This window comes from Alosa alosa, chromosome 5 (genome assembly GCF_017589495.1).
Source record: "Alosa alosa isolate M-15738 ecotype Scorff River chromosome 5, AALO_Geno_1.1, whole genome shotgun sequence".
NCBI lineage: Eukaryota > Metazoa > Chordata > Actinopteri > Clupeiformes > Clupeidae > Alosa > Alosa alosa.
The window spans coordinates 12,143,078-12,163,322 of NC_063193.1; the positions used below are offsets into that span (position 1 = coordinate 12,143,078).

Sequence of the window (20,245 nt, forward strand, 5' to 3'; positions counted from 1 at the left end):
GGATGTTGGAAATGTTCACCATGAGAAGGGAAAAGGAAGTGTGGGGATTGTTCCCTGATACAGTGTAAAGGAAGTTGTGTGATCTCTAGTCTCTGGGTAACTGGCAAAGTAAGCACAATTGTGAGCAGATTTTATTTTCTAAACATACCATGGACACACTTACATAGTCATTAATGGTAGACAGCTCCACTGACCCAATTATGGGTAGAAGGGCCTATTTGAAATATCCCTGACTTTTTTGTTAAAACGTGTCCTTGCCGGTACCGCTTCGAATACAATTATTTTACTAGCTCGTACTGAAAACTTACGAGATACCGAGGCCTCCCACTGACGCCCATGTAGTTGAACCTCTTTTGTTGTCCCAACTGTTTTGGTTCTCATACATAGACTCACTGTATGTATCAAATGGGTTCTTCTCATCCTATCGTCCCAATCAGGAAGTTTTCTCACTAGTATTTGATCGACTGGTGTGTCGTCCAATGGCGTTGAAGAGTATAACCGGATATCCAACAAAAAGAAGACTTGATTAAATTTAACCAATAGTCTAGAATGGGCGCGGTTAGCTGTCAAAACAGGTTAATCCTCTGTTTCGCCCGGATTTCCACCTGGTTGGAGAGAGAGGTGGACTGAAGTTGGCGAAATGTTGAGTTTGGGGAGCGGCGGAGCGAAACAACCTCCCAAAGCGTCGTTTGTGTCATATGTTACGCCCGAGGTTGGTGATTTTCTTTTGTGTCTCATTCTTAGTTGTTGCTGATGAGGCTGTTTAGGAATGCAAATTATTCTATCACTTTGGCGCTGAAAACTTAAGCTAGCTACTCTTTAACATGATTAAGGCGGGACTCATACAAACTACGTTAGCTGGAAAAGATACGTATTTTAGATTACGTCAAAAATCGACAATGGACCTATCTTGACTACATACTGATTGTATGACAATATAATTTGCCAACAGATTGGCTTTCTTCTTCGTGGAGTAGTCTATTCAGTCGACATGCCTTTGTAGAGGGGGCTGATAGCCATGTGGGAATTCTGCCTTGTTTGCCATTGGTCGCAGTAAAGTTACAAAGCACAGAGAACAGTTTTTGTATCGGTCATTTTTGTACACTGACCTGTGGAACTCCGTGCCCACATCAGCCCAAGTGCCAGTTGCAGTTGAGAAACAGTATGGAAGTAATGTAGCATTAACAGCACCTCTGTTTTCTTATAAGTTACCACACTAGCATACGTAGTAACGTTAACTATCAATGTGAAAGTATTGTAACGTTAACAAAGATAACAGACCAAGCTCCGAGTTAGTGCATCTTTTCACGTACAGTTTTTGTGAAGCGATGGTGAATACAGAAACCACTGTTGGATAGTGCTGACTTAAGTACACATGACAAAAGTTCAGCAACACTAAAGTAACATTGTAGCCCATGACCCCAATTTCACATAGCCTAAGCCTACCACAGGTGTGCTCCTTCAAAGACAGTGACTTGTATGAATCAGCTCTTATATTTTCCCTCCCTTCTTTCTCTCCCTGAGTGCCTAATATTAAGGCACACCGGAAAGAGGTGATTTAAATCTTGCTAAATCCTGCTCCCTATCTTTCTTGGATTCCTTTGGAAAGCAAGTAGATGTCGCAATGCCCGTGGGAAACTTACTGTGTGATTTTATTAGTTCATAAGATGCAAACTGTTCTTTTGGTCTGATGTTTGGGGTAATTATACAGAAATGACTAAGAGGACTTAGCCCACCTCACAGTATACCCATTGAGGGACAAATATGCTGTGCTGGCACTACACTCTAGTCCAGTCTCATTTCACAGCTTTGCCTTTGTTGAGAATTTGGCTCCATTAGTCTCTGTCATAGAATATACCTTTGACGGGCTGCATGAAAATCAGCAGAAGGAAGTTGAATGTCTCAGACTCGTCACACAACTTGAAACTGCTGGTTCATGTTTGAAGTTTAGTGGTTTGTGGTTGTTTTTTATGTGTGTGTGTGTGATTCTCTTTATTCACTTTTATGTCATTTTCAGAAAAGTTGTTTGCATGTATGCACAAATGTTTGCGCATGCTTTGTAGGAGTTTTGCTGTATTTGCATAAATCTCTGCTGCTGTTGTCTTAATTTTGACTTCTCTATCCTTTGAACAGGAAATTAATCCAGAAAAAGAACCTCCCAAAAAAGAGAGGTACCCTGATTTGCTGCCAGGTAATTGTTGAGCTCCATTATCTCTTTAGTATATTATTAGCCTAGAAATCTAGACGCACCCTAGCAGCGGCAAATTAATTTGCTCAGCCTGTACGTCTAGTACCAAACCATAGGGATTTCTATTGGCTGACGCTGTGGACGTCATCCAATCACAGCGCTCTATTTTGTTAGAGAGTCTTAAGCGGGCTTAACAGGATAACGACAGTCCTGCGACGGTGAACAACAAGGAAGGTGGCTATGGCAAACGAAGAGCGGTTGTTTGAATCGGCGTTGGCGTCAACTTTGGAGGAGTTGAACTTGTGCTTTTCTTTGAAAGTTGAGCAACACAATGCACTTAAGTCATTCCTTTCGAAGAAGGATGTATTTGCCGTTTTGCCGACCGGATACGGATGGGCGATTCTCATGAAAAACAGATTTAAAACGGTTCACACTTGAAAATTTTAAAATGGCATTTGAATACAATTTTTCTTTTTGTTATGCAAGATTAGGGTCTAAACTTCTTAAAACACTTAAATATATATATATATATTCATTTTTTTCCGTATATTTTGGAGCATTTTAGTCAGTCAGAGCACATAAATTCTCAGCACCGCAACATGATAACATAGAATAGATATGGTTTAAAAGTTACAACTATTTTAATTTTTTAATAGATATTATTAACAGTTGTGCCCATATGTGTATATAGCCCAGAAAATATTATATTTATAAGTTTCCCATTTTTTTTCAATTTTATGATTTGTCTCATTACCGCAACATATTTCATGATTCATGTCCTGTTTTTTCAGGATATTTAACTGAAAATTCAAATGTATAATTACTTATTTAGTACAGATGACAAATGAAGAAATACAATTTATCCAAATACCATTATAAACTAGAATTTGTTTTACAACAGCAAAATAATAAGTAAATAAACCTGTGTTGCGGTAAAGAGAAAGGTGTTTCGGAAATGAGTGTCAAAGTTTCGGTAATGAGATTCCTACTTAATTCACCATAACACTTTACACAACAAACACAGAGTGTGAATGCTGGGAATATATAACAAATTCTTGAGATTTACCTTTAGAGTTTTGTATGGAGAAGTAAATGTGCCATTTTCTGTTGAAAATTATTCTCAGAAAGAATGAAAATATCCCATTTTGAACTGTGTATTTTAATAAAACACATTCCAGCATACTGTACCTCAGACATAAATTAATTAAAAATATAAGCATGAATGTAGACATAAATGGAAAAGGAATGTTTAAATACAATATAATCAATACATCTCATTACACAACTGTGAAACATTAAATTCATGAAAACAATACACATCAATGTAGATATAAATCGAAATGGAATGTTTACATACAAAATGATCATTACAACATCTCATTGTGCTCATCTCATCTCATCTCATACATCACAATATGCATCAGGTGCGCAGCTTGTGTTTAGCCCAAATATCAGGCAAAACACAAAAATGCCTCGCAGAGGAAGTGACTGGCAGAGGCTCGGGAATTTGGTCTTTGATGTCGTGGCGGTAGTACCACACCTTTTCCCCAGAAAACTTAATTGATGGCACATAAAATCGGTTTTCCCCAGCACAGTTCATAGTGTCCACCTCATACTGGTCATCTGCAATCTGTATTTTAGAAAGAATAATTTTAAGAGAGTGCCATCAACTTGCCTCTCCAGCACTCATTTGAAACTTGGCGACTAAACAAGCCTGACAATGTAGTTTCACCTGAAAGTAATGCCTTGAAATATTTTTTTTTACCTGTGTAACTACACCGGGAACAGATCTCGGCCAGATTCCACAAGGACCCACTGGCCAACCTCTATGGAAGCCTCTGGTGGCTTTGTGGAAACGCCGTCGTCCTCCTCAAGAAATGCATGGCGTGATGGAGCTGAAGCACTCACAATTTTTCTGACAGAAACATGACACTTCCCTCGTGTGAACTACCCCAGGAGTGGTGGACATCAGCTGTTGTGTAGATTAACAAAAACAGTTTTAGTAATTTATCTACTGATTTACTAATTTATGGAAATGTGATTAGGATGGCAACATAATGATATCTTGAATGTACTAACTTACAGTATGTGGCTAGTGTGACTTGTTATGTGAGCACTTAAATATATTAATTTTGACCTACTTGGTGGATTTTCATTGTCCCTGGGACTGGCTTAAGGTGTGGAGGAAGCAATTCACCCCTCTCTTTAAATTTGTCCTCAGACACCTGTCAAAGTCACAGTGAACTTCATTATCAGTTTCTTAAGTCACAGGCATTTCACAGAAGATTGAAATGGTGTTCAACCAAACAATCTACAATGTGCAATATAGCCTAGAACATAGTTACACACACACACACACACCTGGAATAGAGTTACCGAGGAGTTCAGGGTCAGCTGCTGAAACAGAGTATCTGCATCTGGGATGCTTTGGCCGTATGCCACTATTCGGTCTGCCAGGTTTTTTAAGTCTGCCCCCACGCCATCTGGGGCTCCTTTTCCATGAGATGCCTCTGTGAAGTTCCATGTCACGTATTTAAATCCATGGAGGAATGGTACAGTGGAGGCCAAGTAGAACGAATTTCTGTTTCTGTATTGGGATGTTGATGTATGTTGCATACATTGGGGTGTTGTTGGCGGATGTACCTCAAAACAGGTTCCAGGTGGGCCCATGTTGCTGTTGCATTGTGCTGGAGGCTGGCAGACACTGATGCAAAGGCTTCCACCCTACCTTTACTGTTGTAGAACACACCAGTGTGGAGGGTTACCTGCTGGTTCCCACCTCCGAAATGGGTATCCTTCACTTCCCGCGCATACTTGCAGCTCCAATTTTCGCTGTAATTGATATGGACCATCACATCATCATCATGGATGCTATCCTTCATCGTCTTGAGAGCGGAAAACTGGTGCCTGATGTTGAAGATATGTGCGGCAAAGTTGGGGAGATGTTCCGTGGTAAGAGCTACCAACCTCTCAATGGAAGTACTTCGGGTTTCAAGTGCGGTGTTCTTCACTTCTTTCTCCCTGGTTGCAGCTTTCCCAGTCCTCTCCACTGTGATAGACCTGGTCACCCACTCCTGCCAGGTGATTATGTTGCCCTTGTTCTCCACATCAAGTGCTGTTGGAATCACTCTGTCTTTGCAGGCCTTACAACGATTGTACATACAGTCAATGTTGTTGGTGTTGCACACAACTGACTGTACGACATCACCTGCGCAAGATGATTCCAAAACTCCAAGCTGGTGTAACTTTTTTATTTTGAAATGGAAATTTTCATGCAGCTTGCATGCACATGTATCCCTGTCAGCAACTTTTGGCCTGACAATCCAAAACGGTCTAAGCTTAAAGAAATGCGCCTTAGACACATTTTGATGCAGGTTTTCACCACAAAACTTCTTGTGCAGGTTAGCCATTGTGTCACACAAGTGCCTTTTCCTATGGATCACTCCTCTCCGCCGGATCTCCCCAGATTTTCCGTTGACCACAGTGGATACATCATCCCTATGGAGGAAAGAATGTACCATTTTCAACAGGCCTTTCCTCTTGCTGTTGAGCGAAATGCCACCTTTCTGCTGCCTGACTTTTTTGTTTTTGTCCTTTGCGGATGCCTTTTTATTCAGAACAGATTCCTGTCTGTTAGGAAATGAAATGACATTGCATATTACAGTTGATTTTAAAATGTAAAAGGTAAAAATATTACTTTACTATTTACAAAGACAGCTTATATGGATAGCCATATCATAGAATTGTTACATTGAACCACACATTCTATTATGCAATGTATATTAAACTTATCTCAAAATGACATGATACAATGCAATGACATGAAATGATGAAAATTCATATAATAAACGGATTTATATAGCAGGTCAGTGCTCAATTACAAAGGACCACAGCGGCACCCAAATAATTTCCGAATAAGATAAAAAAAAAACTGTTAATAAGTATTGATGATATATACGTGTGTGTGTATATATAAATAAATAAATATTTTATATATAAATAAATACATAAATAAATATTTTTGTAAATAAATAAATACATAAATAAACTATGACATAGATACTATAATATACAATATACTATATACTATACTATATATCAAGTAAATTAATAAATAAATAATAAGTAAATAAATAACGAGTAATAAATAATATAAATAATAATAAATAAATAATATAAATAAATAATATAAGTTCATGTCACTTAAAACATTAATTTCTCATTACCGCAACAGTGAATCTCTCCACCGCAACAGGCTTTTAATTGTTGCGGTGTATGAGAAAGCTGTTGCGGAGCCTGAGTGACCTTGACCTTCTGGGGCCTCTCTGGGGCCACCATGATGCTAGGCTAAACTTTTGCTAGCTTTTTGTATTTAGACTTTTAAAACCTTAAAATTCCCAAAACACAATAAAATTTTCATTTTTTTAAACATTGAAAACTTGCTGTTTCGGTAATGAGAAACAAAAAGTTGTGTATGCTCGCTGACAACCAAGTTTTTAACATTTATCTGGAGAGATATAAAATGAGGTGCTTACCTGGTAGCCATCTTGGGTGTTACAGTAAAAGGTGTCCCCCCTCTCAAAATGGCTGTTTTTTGTCTGTTCCTTGTGGTCTTAAATGGTGCTTGAAAATTGTTGCGGAGGCTGAGAATATTGGGTGTGACCAAAGTTCTTTTTCTAAATATTTTCTTTTCTTTTACCAGTGAATTCCAAGCAATAACTTTTTATTGAATGTAACAATTTACCTTATGAGATACATTTAAGTTTATTTATTTTAAATATTAAAATTATGTAGTTGAAGAGCCGAGATTCAGTAATGGACGCGTTGCGGTACTGAGAATTTCACATTAAATTGTAAAAAATACATAATTTAAAATATCACAATGTCTTCTTTTAATCACTTCCAATATAGCCTATGATGAGATGTTTATAAACCAGTGTTTCCCAAATTGATAGCATTTATCTGTTCATCACAATCCTTAATGCCACCATATGAGTCTGATTTCGTGAGAATCACCCGGATATGGTCGTAGCGCTGGCCTATTGCATGCCTAGGCAATTTGAAAGACAATTCTCTGCCCGCCCTTTGGATTAAGCGAGGTGAATGGTTCGATTCCAGACTATACATTTCAATGATATAGGATGGCCCGCCAGGCTAGTATATTATAGGATTATAATACTACACTAAAATTATATTGTTATTTAGTGCAGTAGATCATATTTAAATAGATACTAGGACACTAGATCCCACAACAGTGTTGTTTAGTGTGTCACTCTTATCAGTATCTCATGTACTTGTGGTTGATGATACAGTGGCCCTGTGTTCTACAGGTGAGGTGGTGTTCTGCAGTGCCAGCCCCATCCTCAAGTACACGCAGGATGAACTCTCCCAGCGCGGTGTCTTCGGCACACTGGTCTGCACCAACTTCCGCGTCTCCTTCATCAGTGATGAAGTGCAAGTGGAGGATACGGTACGGACTCCCGGCATGCCACACACTGGTGGAATTTCTTAGCAGCCCTCTGGCTCTTCACACGCTGACTGTTAAGCCCTGTCCACCTCCCCTGACTCCCTCTGCTTGTTTTTGCTTCGTTGCTTCTGACTTCCTATCTCATTGCCTTGCCTTACTGCAAGGAGGTTATCTCCGGTGCTCACAGTAGCTGACCTCAGAAAGAGGAACTACGGCTCTGTGGTGCTCTCACTTTAGAGACTTTTTTTGAGGAACTCCACTCTAAGGCTTATGGGCAGGGTTGGTAGCCCAGCTCTTAAATAAGTGCATCCTGTCAAGTTGGATTGCCCGCTGTCTATTCAGAGAGAACTTCTCATTGAACATTTTTTGTCAGACTGTCTGACCCTTTCCCCAGAAGAGCTTTTGGCTATGCAGTAAACTTCATAATGCTCCAGTGGTGTGTTTCAGGGGGAATGTGCACACAGTGCTAGTATCGTTATGTTATCATCCACATTCTTATCTAGACCGCTGAAGTTTCCTTTTAGTCATTCAGGCAGACATACATCCAGTGCATGCGTGTGCTATTTTCAGTGCTGTCAGCAGCAGCAAATGGTAGTGTTTGGCCGATGTTTAAAAACAGATTCAGAGATATCTCTGTCAAATACAGGAAGTGCATCATGGTTTGTTGTAAGCTAGCTGTCATAGTTTGTGTATTACTTACAAGGTATTACTAGGTTGAAGATTCAAGTAGCAGACAAGTAGACTACAGTGGCCTTTTCCCTACTATTATGCCATTTAAATACTGTATATTAGCAAGCCTACCACTATTATAGTAGGACCTTTGTCTTATCACAACAGTAATCTTGCAGAAGCCTATTTAATTACAGTGCAGCGGAAAAGACAATAAAGAGCAGTTATTGATTCTGATATTTTGTGAATAGTTTTACTTATTAGTGTGAATATATGTATGTATTATTAATTATAAGTGTATTATAGCTGTATTAGTTGCAGTTACATGGTACTTTTAACCAAGGAATGATGATCATGCTCTTCTCTCGTTCTGATGTTGTTGTTTTTTTTTTTGTCAGATCCAGCACTTTAAGAATAAGCTGTATGGGGAGAATGACATTCCTTTGATGTGTGTGGATAACATTTATGGAGGCAAGAAGGCATACTTACAATACGTATATCACCAAAGTTCTTCTTTACATGTTGACCTTTTGTAGTAGTAGTTTAATCTATACGTGTTCCACATATGTAAGCTGACAATTGTTGTATTTCTTACTTAATCTCCAGGATATGATGACAAGAAGAAACTGATAACATGTCCCCTGTTGAAGAACAAGTGTCCCTCGAAAATCATAATTCATTGCAAAGATCTTCGTGTTTTTCAGTATTGTTTAACCTACACAGATGAAAAAGATGCTAGGAAGGTATTATATCTAACCTTTGCTGTCTTTACTAGTAAAGTAATGAACATTGTTTGGCATTATGGAGTTTTGTTCTAAAACTAGCAAGCTACCAACCTAAAAAGAATGCTCAAACCTTGTCAACACTACCAACAGCCAAGTTGTCACTCTGATAGGACCTTGCCACCATGCTAATTGCTGTCTCTAGTGAAGTTGTTGTTATCTGACTGTGAGGGCTTTTCCTATTTTTTTCCCCACTTGAAAGCTCTGACCGGAACTATATACTGCATAGTCTGGATGACTAGGGGAACAGTATTTGTGATTATCTGTATATTATATTATATTACATTACATTAATTCGAAGATGATTCATACCTCAAAGAGTGGCAAATTGTTGCAGTGTTTCTTTCAAGAGTCAAGGGTACACTTAAGCTTGCGTCTATCCTGCAGATTTTCCAGGGGATTGTGCACCACTGCCTGGAGTCCAAGTCTCTCAAGTGTGTGTTTGCCTTCTCTTACAATGCCAACAATGCAGGTACCGGAATCTGTTTTACTACACCAAACACCTTCAGTAGTTCTACTGAAATGTAGATACATGTAGATAGTCTCACACAAGTCTAGATGACCTTAATAATACAAGATAGCCTAACAATCTAGATGACCTTAACTTAAGTTCTGTGTTTAAATTAAATGTAAACAGTAATGTTCTTCCATACATGTGTCTCTCTGCACATTGCACTCTGCACCGTATAGTCTGCTATGTCTGTTTGAAATCTAAAGGAATGCTAGAGCCTGATGTTGGCTTGACATAAAGTTAGCGCCAGTGGGTAAAGAGATCTCAGACCTGGGGCCAGCTCAATTTGTTCCAGCTGCTGTCTGGATATGGGGTTCTATGGTGTGTACAGGCGTCATGGCTCCAACTGGAGACTTGTGTCACAGTCCCTTTGCTGGAGCTCAATAGCTCCCTTTGTCTAGCAAGACAACAGTCAGTGCTAATGTTTGTGTGTGTGTGAGAGAGGGGTGGGGTGGGGGGGGGGGACAGAAAGTGAGCCTGTGTGTGTTGGGGGTAGGGGGGACATCTGACAGTAAAAAAAGCTTCTGTTAACAGCAGGACTCTATCTGTCAAGTTATATCAGGATCCTGCTGAATCTGTGCCTCTGTCCAGCTGTCTCATGTCACCGGCTAGCATGACTTGGAAAAAACAGTCCCACATTGTGTAAGGAAGCTGACTGTGTCATATGGACAAAGGAAGTATTAGGTTATTGTTTATCGAAGGTGTATCCATCACAGAAGTGGGCTGATTGTTCCTAGCTTATGGGAAAAATAAACAACATGGTCTCTCCAAATCTCCCTCACAGAAATGCAGAGGAAAGGGAGAACAGTGATGTTTGACTCCATAGATGACTGGACCCAGGAGATGAAAAGGACAAAAGGAGTTTGTAGATTGGTAGCAGAAAATCAGTCATTTGAACTCTCTCAAAGGTACTTTTATCCTTCCAACATTTCCCTCTGAATATACAAAATATTCAAAAATGTAAGTGTGAAATAAATTATGCCAATGTATGCTTATTTAATTGTTGCTTTGCTTTGCTTAAATTGTAACTGCATTTAATGTCATACCTACACTGTAATAAAGTTTTAATGTAATGTGTTTCTGAGCGTCATTTACACATGAATTTGCATTTTCTAGATTGCCACAGTATTTTTTCGTTCCTGCAAATGTGACCGAGGAGGACTTCCAGAATGCCAGAAAATTCAATGGAAAGGGTTTACCAGTTGGGTATTTTTTTTTTTTTTTTTTAAACGTTTACTTACCGGTATCTCTAATATCTAACATGAAGACACTCCGTAATAACTACCTCTGACCACAGTCTATTGACGGGTAGTGTGTGGCATGTTAAATGAAGTTGGGATTGGTATATCATGTAGTCAGTTTTAGACGGTTTTGATTTGAATTTAGTTTTAACTGCTCACAATGCCACGTTCCTGACTCTTGACCTCCTGTTGTAGATTTGGTGCTGGTCCCATCATACTGGCTGTGCCTTGTTTAAAACGGCAGCTCTGCCTCTGATGCAGGAGGACACCATCCCCCAGGCCTATATGGAAAAGTAAGGAAACTTTCAAATCTTCTTGTGTGTGTAATCGTGTAAGTGTGTGTACGTAAGCTGAGTGGTTGTGTTTGGACGAGATTCAGAGCTACACGGCACGAGTGCTGCAATGAGGCCTTTACTTAGATCTGTGTACCATCGAAGGGCCTCTGAGGAGATTGTGATTGTGGGTTTAATTGAGTTTTAATTAAAGGCAGTTAAGTGCTGTGTTAAAGGCTCTTAATCTTGGTCTGCACCCAAAGGGTGTGTACGACGTGCAGAAAAAGTCCCCAAAAAGGCTTTGTTCAACCCCAGTTCCTTCCTGTAGGAAACTGTCACTGCGTGTTATGGCATCTGCTGTGACTCCAGATAGTCTCTCTGTTTTTTCCTATCTCATCTCCGTTAAAAAACCCCAGTAAACATGACTTTGCAAGCCAGTAGTTGGAGAAAAGGAGAACATTTGTTGTGGTGCCTTACGTAATGCTCTGTGACTCTTTAAGGCCATTCAAACTTGCAATACCCAGCCTGGAGAGGGGAAGAACTCAAACTCTTGAGGGACAGGGGACAGTGCAATAATAACTTGGCATTTTATTGCTTTGTGCACTGATATTAAATGCAATCAAGCTGTGCTGCTGGTCTTTTCTCAATGCAAGTGCATGCTCTTGAGTTTTATGATATTGTATGTTTCAGAATGCTCAATGCCGTGGCGCAGAATTACCTTTACTCTGTGAAAACGGAGGACCTCAGTGACACACTCCCCTCTCTCCAGGAGGTGCAGCTCTCCTATACGAAATTCAAACAGTTCTTCCTCATCGGTGAGTCACCCTTATCGTAGATCACCATATTCCACATTTTTTGCCTTTTGACCAGAACAGTTCCTAGTTAATCTCTGCTTCAAAGCTTATTTGTTTTGTTGGTGAGCAAATATGTGTGGCCTTCCGTGTGGTGGGTTTACCACATAGGACTACTGCAGCTACAACAGTGCCACACTAAAATAATTACCGCAGCAGATCAAAATGTCAACTCTCCAAACAAACATATCACGGTTTCATTTTGGACTTTTGATTTTTCGCTTAAAGGTGTACAGAAGTGTTTAATAAAGACATTCATTGAAAGGAAGTGCATCATCAGATTCTTGTCCATACACAGCCCTGCTGCATGGAAGTATATCCCATGTTTGTACATGGGCACAATCTAAAACCAAAATATTTTCCTTCAATAGATAATTCAACAGAATTCTGGATGTCGGATGTAAAGTGGTTTTCATCTCTTGAAAATGCTGGGTGGCTTGACATCATTCGGTCAGTTGAAATTTCACTGCATGTCAACAACGTCAGATCAACCAGATTTTCACTTCTCTTCATTCATTTCATTCACTGTAAACATCTTGTGATCCCTTGCAGGCAATGTCTGCAGAAAGCTGTGGAAGTGGTTGAATGCTTGGAGAAGGAAAACACGAATGTCCTCATCATGGGTGCGTCACGGCAGCTCCGTTCTGTTGTCTGTTACTCAGTCGACTGTGTTTGCCCTTTTGATAAGGCTATGACGTGGTTGTGATACACTTCCTGAGCTAAGAGCTGAGTGTGTCATTTTATATTAAATTGTAATAGATATTTAGAGCCTGGAGCCTTTGTAATGTAACAAATTCTTTGTAATATTTTTTTCTTTTTTTTTAATTTCTATGAATGGTATTTATGCTATGAATTGGTAAAACTCCCCTCATATTGTCCTCCAAAGAGCAGCACAAGTTTTTTAGCTTTCATAAATGTACCTGCCAGGAACCTCTTAGTGGATATCTAAATCGTCTGTGTTTGATCCTGTCAGTCAGTCAGTCAGTCAGTCAGTCAGTCAGTCAGTCAGGGTATATGAAACCCTATCCCAGGGGTAGGAATACTTATGCACTCTGTATTTTAATGAAGAACATTTATTTATTTACGATACATTATTCATTCACAAAGAAAATTGGTGTCCATAAAGGATGGATTTTTCTTCATTTTTTTAAATTAAGGCATTAAGATCCATTTCCAAAAGATGATTTTTTTTTTTTTTTTTTTTATTCCTCTTTTTAGTCAACTTTAGCATGGGGTTGAATACTTTTTATAGGCACTGTATACCACTATCATCTGACTGCTGCGCTCCTCCAAGGAATGTCGCATGGCACTGCTACCTGCACGCTCGCAGCAATCCCAACTATTCTCATCTGTAGTTCCCCGATGGTGGAAAGCGCTACCAGAGCAAGGGCGTCCCTCTCTATCTAAAAAAAAAACCTCTTGAAGACCCAAGACTACCTACTCTCCTAACAACAATAACAACCTGACACACTTAACTTGCACTTAACATGCACTTCTTCTCTATCAAGTCTATCCCTCTTCTCTACATCTCTTCACTTGACTAGACCCTTGAACTGACATTCTATTTCTTATGCAAGATAGTACTTTGATTCAAATTTCACATTGGTACACAATTGTCTCCTAATCGCACTGTACCTTGAATGTTGTCTTTTTTTTTTTGGAAGTCTCTTTGGACAAAAGCATCAGCTAATGAATAAATGTTAGCGTTGTTGTTTTAGAGGAGGAGGGGTCGGACCTGTGCTGTGTGATCTCCAGCCTGGTTCAGCTCATGCTGGACCCCTACTACAGGACCCTCACCGGCTTCCAGAGCCTGGTCCAGAAGGAGTGGATTGCTGGCGGCCACAACTTCCAGGACCGCTGCAATCATCTGCACCATAAAGATAAAGAGGTTTGTTTATTCGGGCATGCATCTGCTGATAAACTACTCGGGCAAAGAATTGGATATTGAAATGCCAGTGTTTGGAAGTTCACAATGCCTCATATCAATGCAATCATAATTCATCATTATTTTTGTCAAATATTAACTTGATGCTGAATATCTGTACAGTTTCTTTTAGATTTTAATGTGTGTGTGTGTGCATGCTTTCAAACAGCACTTGCAGACCCCCGTGTTCCTGCTCTTTCTGGAGTGTGTGTGGCAGCTCCTGCATCAGCACAGCCCCGCCTTCCAGTTCTCTGAAACCTACCTGACGGTTCTGTCCGACAGCGTCCATGTTCCAGTCTTCTCCACGTTCCTCTTCAACTCCGTCCAACAGAAAGTCAGCATGATGACGGTAGGAGTTTCGCTCCTCTAACAGTCCAAATCTGTTGCTGCATTTGAATTGTACACTACTACTACTTCTACTACCAGGCTTGTGCAAAATTCCAGAATTGAATTGAAACTGGCTCTTAAATTCCAATTCAATTCTTGAATTTCATTTGCATTTCAATTGAGGTAGCAAACAGGAAGCAGAATTGTGCACAACCCTGACTACTACTACATATTAGTGCTGCCACGATTAGTTGACGTAATCGAACATAAAAATTACAATGACCGTACAATGACTGTCTTTGGATGTTAAGCAGGCTACTTCGACTTTGGCAGTAATGTTTTAAATCCGAGTGAGCAGCATAGCTGCGTGCCTGCCTGCTTTCAGCACGATTCATTATTAGGCAGAGCTAAGAGGGGGAAGCTAAGCTAAGCATAGTAGGCTAGTCCAGACTGACTAATATGGTATAATTGAAAAATTAGTCGAAAAATTAGTCTTTAGAAAATGTAGTCGTTTGTGGCAGCACTACTACATATGTGTTTATATTTCAGGTTAATATAAAAGTAAGTACCCCAGTTTGGAAGAAAACAATTCTGCCAATAAGGAATATTAGGTGCACACAAAGCTGTCGCTAGCATTAAACATCTTTTGCACTGTAATGAATTCACACAGCAAGTCATCCATGTACAAACAAAGAGGATGCTGTGGTTGCGCTGCTTTTGGTTTCCATCTCAGACGGCCCGGGTCGGGGCTTGTCACACCCACTCATCATATATATACATTCTTACATTCTGCAGGCTGCTTTTGTTTTCAGTGTCACGCTTCCCTGCTGAGCATGGCTGAGCGCTCTCCTCTGTGGTCTTGTGCGTGTGTGTGCGTGTGTGCGTGTGTGTGTGCGTGTGTGTGTGTGGGGTGGGGGGGTGGCGGCGGTGTGTGTGGAGTAAGCCTCTGCCCACACGAGTTCCACCACCTCTGACGTGTACTCTTACGTGCGCTGTACCTCCCGCTAACTGCCTAGGCTTGATTGTCTTGGCAGGCCGAGTCGCCGCAAACACAAAGAGGCCCATTGAACTGTCCCACGGTATGGGACTGGTCGGTGCAGTTTGACTGCAGAGCGCAGGAGTTCTTCATTAACCCTTTGTACACTGACAAGCTGAGGGTGGACAAGTTGACCAAGAAGTCACATCGACCAAAGGTAAACGAACAACTAAATATAAATCCATAGTGAAGCACTGAAAGGCTCAAGTTGCCCAGGGTGGCACTCAAGCATCTGCACCCTGTTGAAATACATGTTTGATTCATAATTTTAAAGCCTTGAACACTATAGTCAACTTCACCACTTGTGTTTTTGTCTTTTTGTCACATACAAACATTACAATATGTTTATGAAAAACGGACAATAAAAAAACGTAACCCTACTTGCAGCACACGAGGCAACTCTCCTTGCCCAGTTCTGCATTCAAGACGCCCTCAAAGAAGGGCTTCTTTAAGGAGGAGACGGACAGCTTGAAGAAGATGCTGCGCGTCAAGCGCTTGAGCCGCTGGATGCTGTCGCCGGACGCCTCGCCGCAGGCGTCCACGAGCGAGTTCTACGAGGCCTGGCTGCGGCGGCCGCTGGATTACCACGGCGTGCTGCTGCCGCTGCTGGACGGGCCGGCTGTGCGCGTCTGGATGCAGCGCTACCTGCGCTGGATCCCCGAGGTGCAGATCTGCGGCGGTGGCACCGTGGCGGTCACCAACCGCCTGGCCGAGCTCCAGGGTGAGGTGCGGGAGCTGCTGCGCCGGCTCGAGCGCCAGTGCGGCGGCATCGACGCCGGCGGGCCTTACCACTCCGACCACCACCACCTCTATGACAACGTCGCTCCGCTGCCGCCACACCTGTTGCGCTCCTCGGTGCGCCTCTCCTCGTCCTTCCCCTTCGCCTCCATCCGGAACTGGCCCTTCAAGCCGGCCATCCCCACGAGTATGCTGCAGGGTCTAATCGTCTCAGACCCCGACAACATGGCGGACAGGGAGGATGAGTACACAGAGACCATCAGCTTGGTATAGGGATGTACTGTGAACGCGCGCAGGGTATGATCGCTGTGGTGCTAATTACAGGGTAATGGAGGCCTCCACTTCCTGTTAGAAGCTGCAGAATTATAAGTGACTTGGATGCTAGTGTATACCATTGACCCAAGGGACCCGAGGGAAGGGGGAGTGTCGAATCCCTGCTATTTGTGCCCTTACTGTAAAAGAGCTGAACTCGGAACACATGTTTTTTTGTTTTTTTTTACCAAGTCACTGTGCTGTTGAGTATAGCTGGTTTCACCAACAAAGAATGTAGTTCAATTGACATCTAAGATTTAGACATGACTTTTGTTATATTGTTCTTGAACTGTTAATGGGAACATCACAATTTGTGTGAATAATTGTGTGACAACTCATGATCTTCCAAAAAACTTATTTTTGACATCTGATTTCTTTAACACCAGAAAACACTGACAATCAGTGTTGTTTAATGGAAAAACTGAGGTTTTGCCATCTTTGTTTCAAGCAGTCTTGATGCAAAGAATCATTTTGGATCTATGTGAGATGCAGTAATGCTCATCATCATAACAGCAAAGCAGAAACAAAATACAGTGTCTTAAATTAAGGACAGAAGACAATTAATGCCTTATGAAGGGACATTTCCATATCATGAAGTGTTTTGTCTGAAATATTCACCTTGATTTGAGAATTCTCTTGTAACGTAATTTCTATTACCTTTATTTTTTATTTTTTTGGAAATTGTCCACAAGTCCACAATGTCAACCATTTATCTTCCTCTGAGATATCACTGTATGTAAGGTTTTTCTTTGGGGTCTGTTGAATTTTCAGCGCCATCCACTGGAGAAGAGGTGAACCATGGACCTAAAACAAGTTTTAGAAAGCATGTGTAGTGGCTGAATTCCTTAGAAAGAAACATTGATAATGATTCCTGTTTGTCCAATGAGTATTTATTCATTAGAATATTTACATTTTGCTTGTCGGGTTGTATTGAAAATGTACAAAGAAGGAACTCATTGAACCAATTAATATTCAGTTTGAATGTCAGTAGATTTTTTTTAGATTGAAAAAAGAAGACATTTTCAATAGTCTTAATTTCTCAAATTGTTACAGACTGGCTATGCACTTAACACATATGACTTTTTTTTTAGTGAATTTGTTGAAATCTCAAATCAGCACAGGCCCTTCATGATACACATGTATTTATAATATTTTTACCTCTGTAAAAAATATAAACTACTCAACTAAACATTACAATGCCAAAAAGCTCTTTTTAATATTTACTGTTTGCCTTTTACTACTCACTGAATGCCTTCGACCAATCCATGCCATGCTTGTAGAAGTAGTGATGCCTGGAAGACCAATGGTTCTGCTGCCTTCTGTAAAATGTTACTGTATTGCCTTCAGCACTGATTTATGATTGAGTAAATCTAATTAACAGGAGTGTTATGAAACTAATAATAGATAGGTCATTCTAACTTGCTCTTTGTCTTAATCTTTTGCACTATTGCTAATCGTTTGTCTGACACTGAATTAGTCACTTTAATAAACCAACTTTGTTCACTGACCTGTAACGCCATTATTCACAATGCCTGTAAAATCAATTAAGTCACTTAAAAATTTCAAAGTCACTTTTTTAATTTATGTACTAAAATCATGTTTTGTTTCACCCCTTATGTCTCAAAAAATATACTTAGATCATGTTTGACTGCCTCTTGAAATGTTATTCTCACTTCATGCTCATCGGCAAAATAAATACATATGAAAAATTGCTTTTTAAATGCAGACTGTCACAAATGTGGTTATCAAATCTGTTTACTGCATAAATATGGACTATATTGTACTATACTTGCAATATAGAAAACAAACAATTGTAGTGACACTGATTGATGAACAACCAATTATACTAAATGAGTATTTAACAGATTAATCTCCAATGACCTGTAACCCTTTGTCATACATCTATCCTGGGTTCCTGCACACTGGCCACTATTCTTCACTTGTAAGCTTCCTTACCTGATGCATGACACTTCTACTGATACATACTGTAGCTCTTTGAACATACTATTATATCTGTCAATAGTTTCTGAGTAAAGAAACCATGACAGTGACTGTCCAGAGACTTTCAAAGTATCATTGAGGTGTTTCTTTCAACGTTTAGCACAACCATCAAAAAATATGTTTGCAAAACTGCATAGAAACTGAGCTTACACATGGTAAAGTAATTGTAGGCCAGTGTTCAGAAAACACATTCCCAACACTCAATGTATGTGAGATTCAACACATCATTTCTGTTGTGTGACTGTGTGGGATTTCATTGAATTACCATGAATTTAATTCCACTTCCTGTCATTCCAATTCAAATTAAAATTTCCACTTCCTGTGGGGTGGAGACAATTCAATAAAATTTCCATGAATTGTATGGAGGCCAATTCTAAAATTCAAGACAGTGATGATGGTGACCTACAGGTACTCGAGTACCTGGGTTTACACCGCTTACTGTAGCTGTTTTGGGGCAGATAGTTGGACATTGGTCGTAGTTTTCCTCTGTTGTAGAATAGTGTGCCTGGGTTAGTTGTCACATAATCCGTAGTGGTAGATACTTTAAAAGGAGAAGTGCCAGTGACCAGACCAGTTGAAGAAGCAGGGGATGTTGTAGAGAGGCTGTTCTGCCTCCCAGGCCTTCACATTCTGTTTATTTTCATTATTGATCGTTGATATTGAATCGACATTACTGTTGTCATTTCTATCCTTAATGTAGCCTTACCAATCTATTACTGTTTACTTTTAATTTTAACTGTTGTTATATTTGTAAGTCGCTTTGGACAAAAGCATCTGCTAAATGACATAAACATAAACATTCTGAGAGGTTGAAGACATCTGCTCCCAGCTATTCCTACACTGAGGAAGAGAGGCGTACAGGAGACAACCACTAAAGCTCAGACACTGGTGGAAGCTCTCAAGCCCAGGGAAATGTCTGGGTCTTTGAAATGTTTTCATTATTTTTGTTTGTGTTTAGTTAGTTAGTGTGCCTTGTTTGGTTTGTCAATTTTAAACAATTACGACACTTTGTTGCCACAAGGTAGGATTGTATAAGGGAGTGTTTTTTATATGCCACATGCATTTATCTGTGCTGTTTGTGTTGTGGTGAATCTTATTGAGTATTTAATGTGCATTTTCCCGTGCACTGTGTCCTGGGGGGATGAGGTGACCTTTGGAGTCAACAGTGTGATGTGTTAATGTTGTCTTAATGCCCATACTGTTGTTATTGGCTTTCAAGGTACATCTGAGAAGGAAGAGTGAGGTCTTTTCCTTGTCATTCTGATAGTGTTGGCAGCTGCATGACTGCGTGATGGTACTGCCTCTCACACACATCTTCACTGTCATCACTCACATAAATTACATACAGTACTCTGCTTGCAATAGTAAGTCCCTGCCCCCTACCCTACATACACAGCACATTATTTCATCAGGAAGCTTCTCCAACACACATCCCCAACATACTTACAGCACACTGCCCCCAATACACAGCACATTGTCTCATGAGGAAGCTTCTCCAACACACATATTGCACACTGCCCCCTCTCCCCACATACACAGCACACTATCCCATCTCCCCTGTCATCCCCCAACACACACACACCAAGACCCCTGGCAGTTGGGTTAGCCCCCTTGAGCCGTGGATCTGCCCAAGGTTTCTTCCTTGGTAAGGGAGTTTTTCCTTGCCCCTGTTGCTCTTGGGTGCTCCTTGTTGGTGCCCCCCACCCAATCCCAATCCTCCCCCCCCTTTTTTATGCAGCCCTTGCCACTTAATCTACTAAACCCCTCTTCTACTGCACTTTTTACCCCCCCAACTTTGCACAAATAGGCTGACACCAGACTTAATTTCACTGCATTTCTTACTTCCAGTAACTATATGCATGTGACAATAAACTTCCTTGTACTTTTTCATAATCCCTCCCACTGTACTTAGCTACCTTGCTGTAC

General features: G+C 40.4%; 1 protein-coding gene across 1 annotated transcript; it reads left to right on the forward strand.

Annotated features, from left to right (window-relative positions):
* The first annotated feature begins 578 nt into the window (after positions 1-578).
* Positions 579-18,043, forward strand: mtmr12 (myotubularin related protein 12). Its single transcript, XM_048244278.1, has 16 exons — positions 579-712; positions 2,134-2,191; positions 7,519-7,658; positions 8,723-8,795; positions 8,931-9,067; positions 9,494-9,578; positions 10,402-10,525; positions 10,734-10,818; positions 11,054-11,151; positions 11,821-11,945; positions 12,353-12,431; positions 12,534-12,604; positions 13,700-13,869; positions 14,075-14,254; positions 15,267-15,425; positions 15,656-18,043. The coding sequence occupies exons 1-16, from the start codon at positions 641-643 to the stop codon at positions 16,277-16,279; spliced, it is 2,280 nt and encodes a 759-aa protein (XP_048100235.1). The 5' UTR covers positions 579-640; the 3' UTR covers positions 16,280-18,043.
* Positions 18,044-20,245: the final 2,202 nt, after the last annotated feature.

Excerpts from the sequence above, each read along its gene's own strand:
- mtmr12 (XM_048244278.1), top strand. The coding sequence starts at position 641 with ATGTTGAGTTTGGGGAGCGGCGGAGCGAAACAACCTCCCAAAGCGTCG. Across the intron at positions 7,659-8,722 it reads AAGTGCAAGTGGAGGATACG|ATCCAGCACTTTAAGAATAA; the intron begins GTACGGACTCCC and ends TTTTTTTGTCAG. Across the intron at positions 12,605-13,699 it reads CACGAATGTCCTCATCATGG|AGGAGGAGGGGTCGGACCTG; the intron begins GTGCGTCACGGC and ends TTGTTGTTTTAG.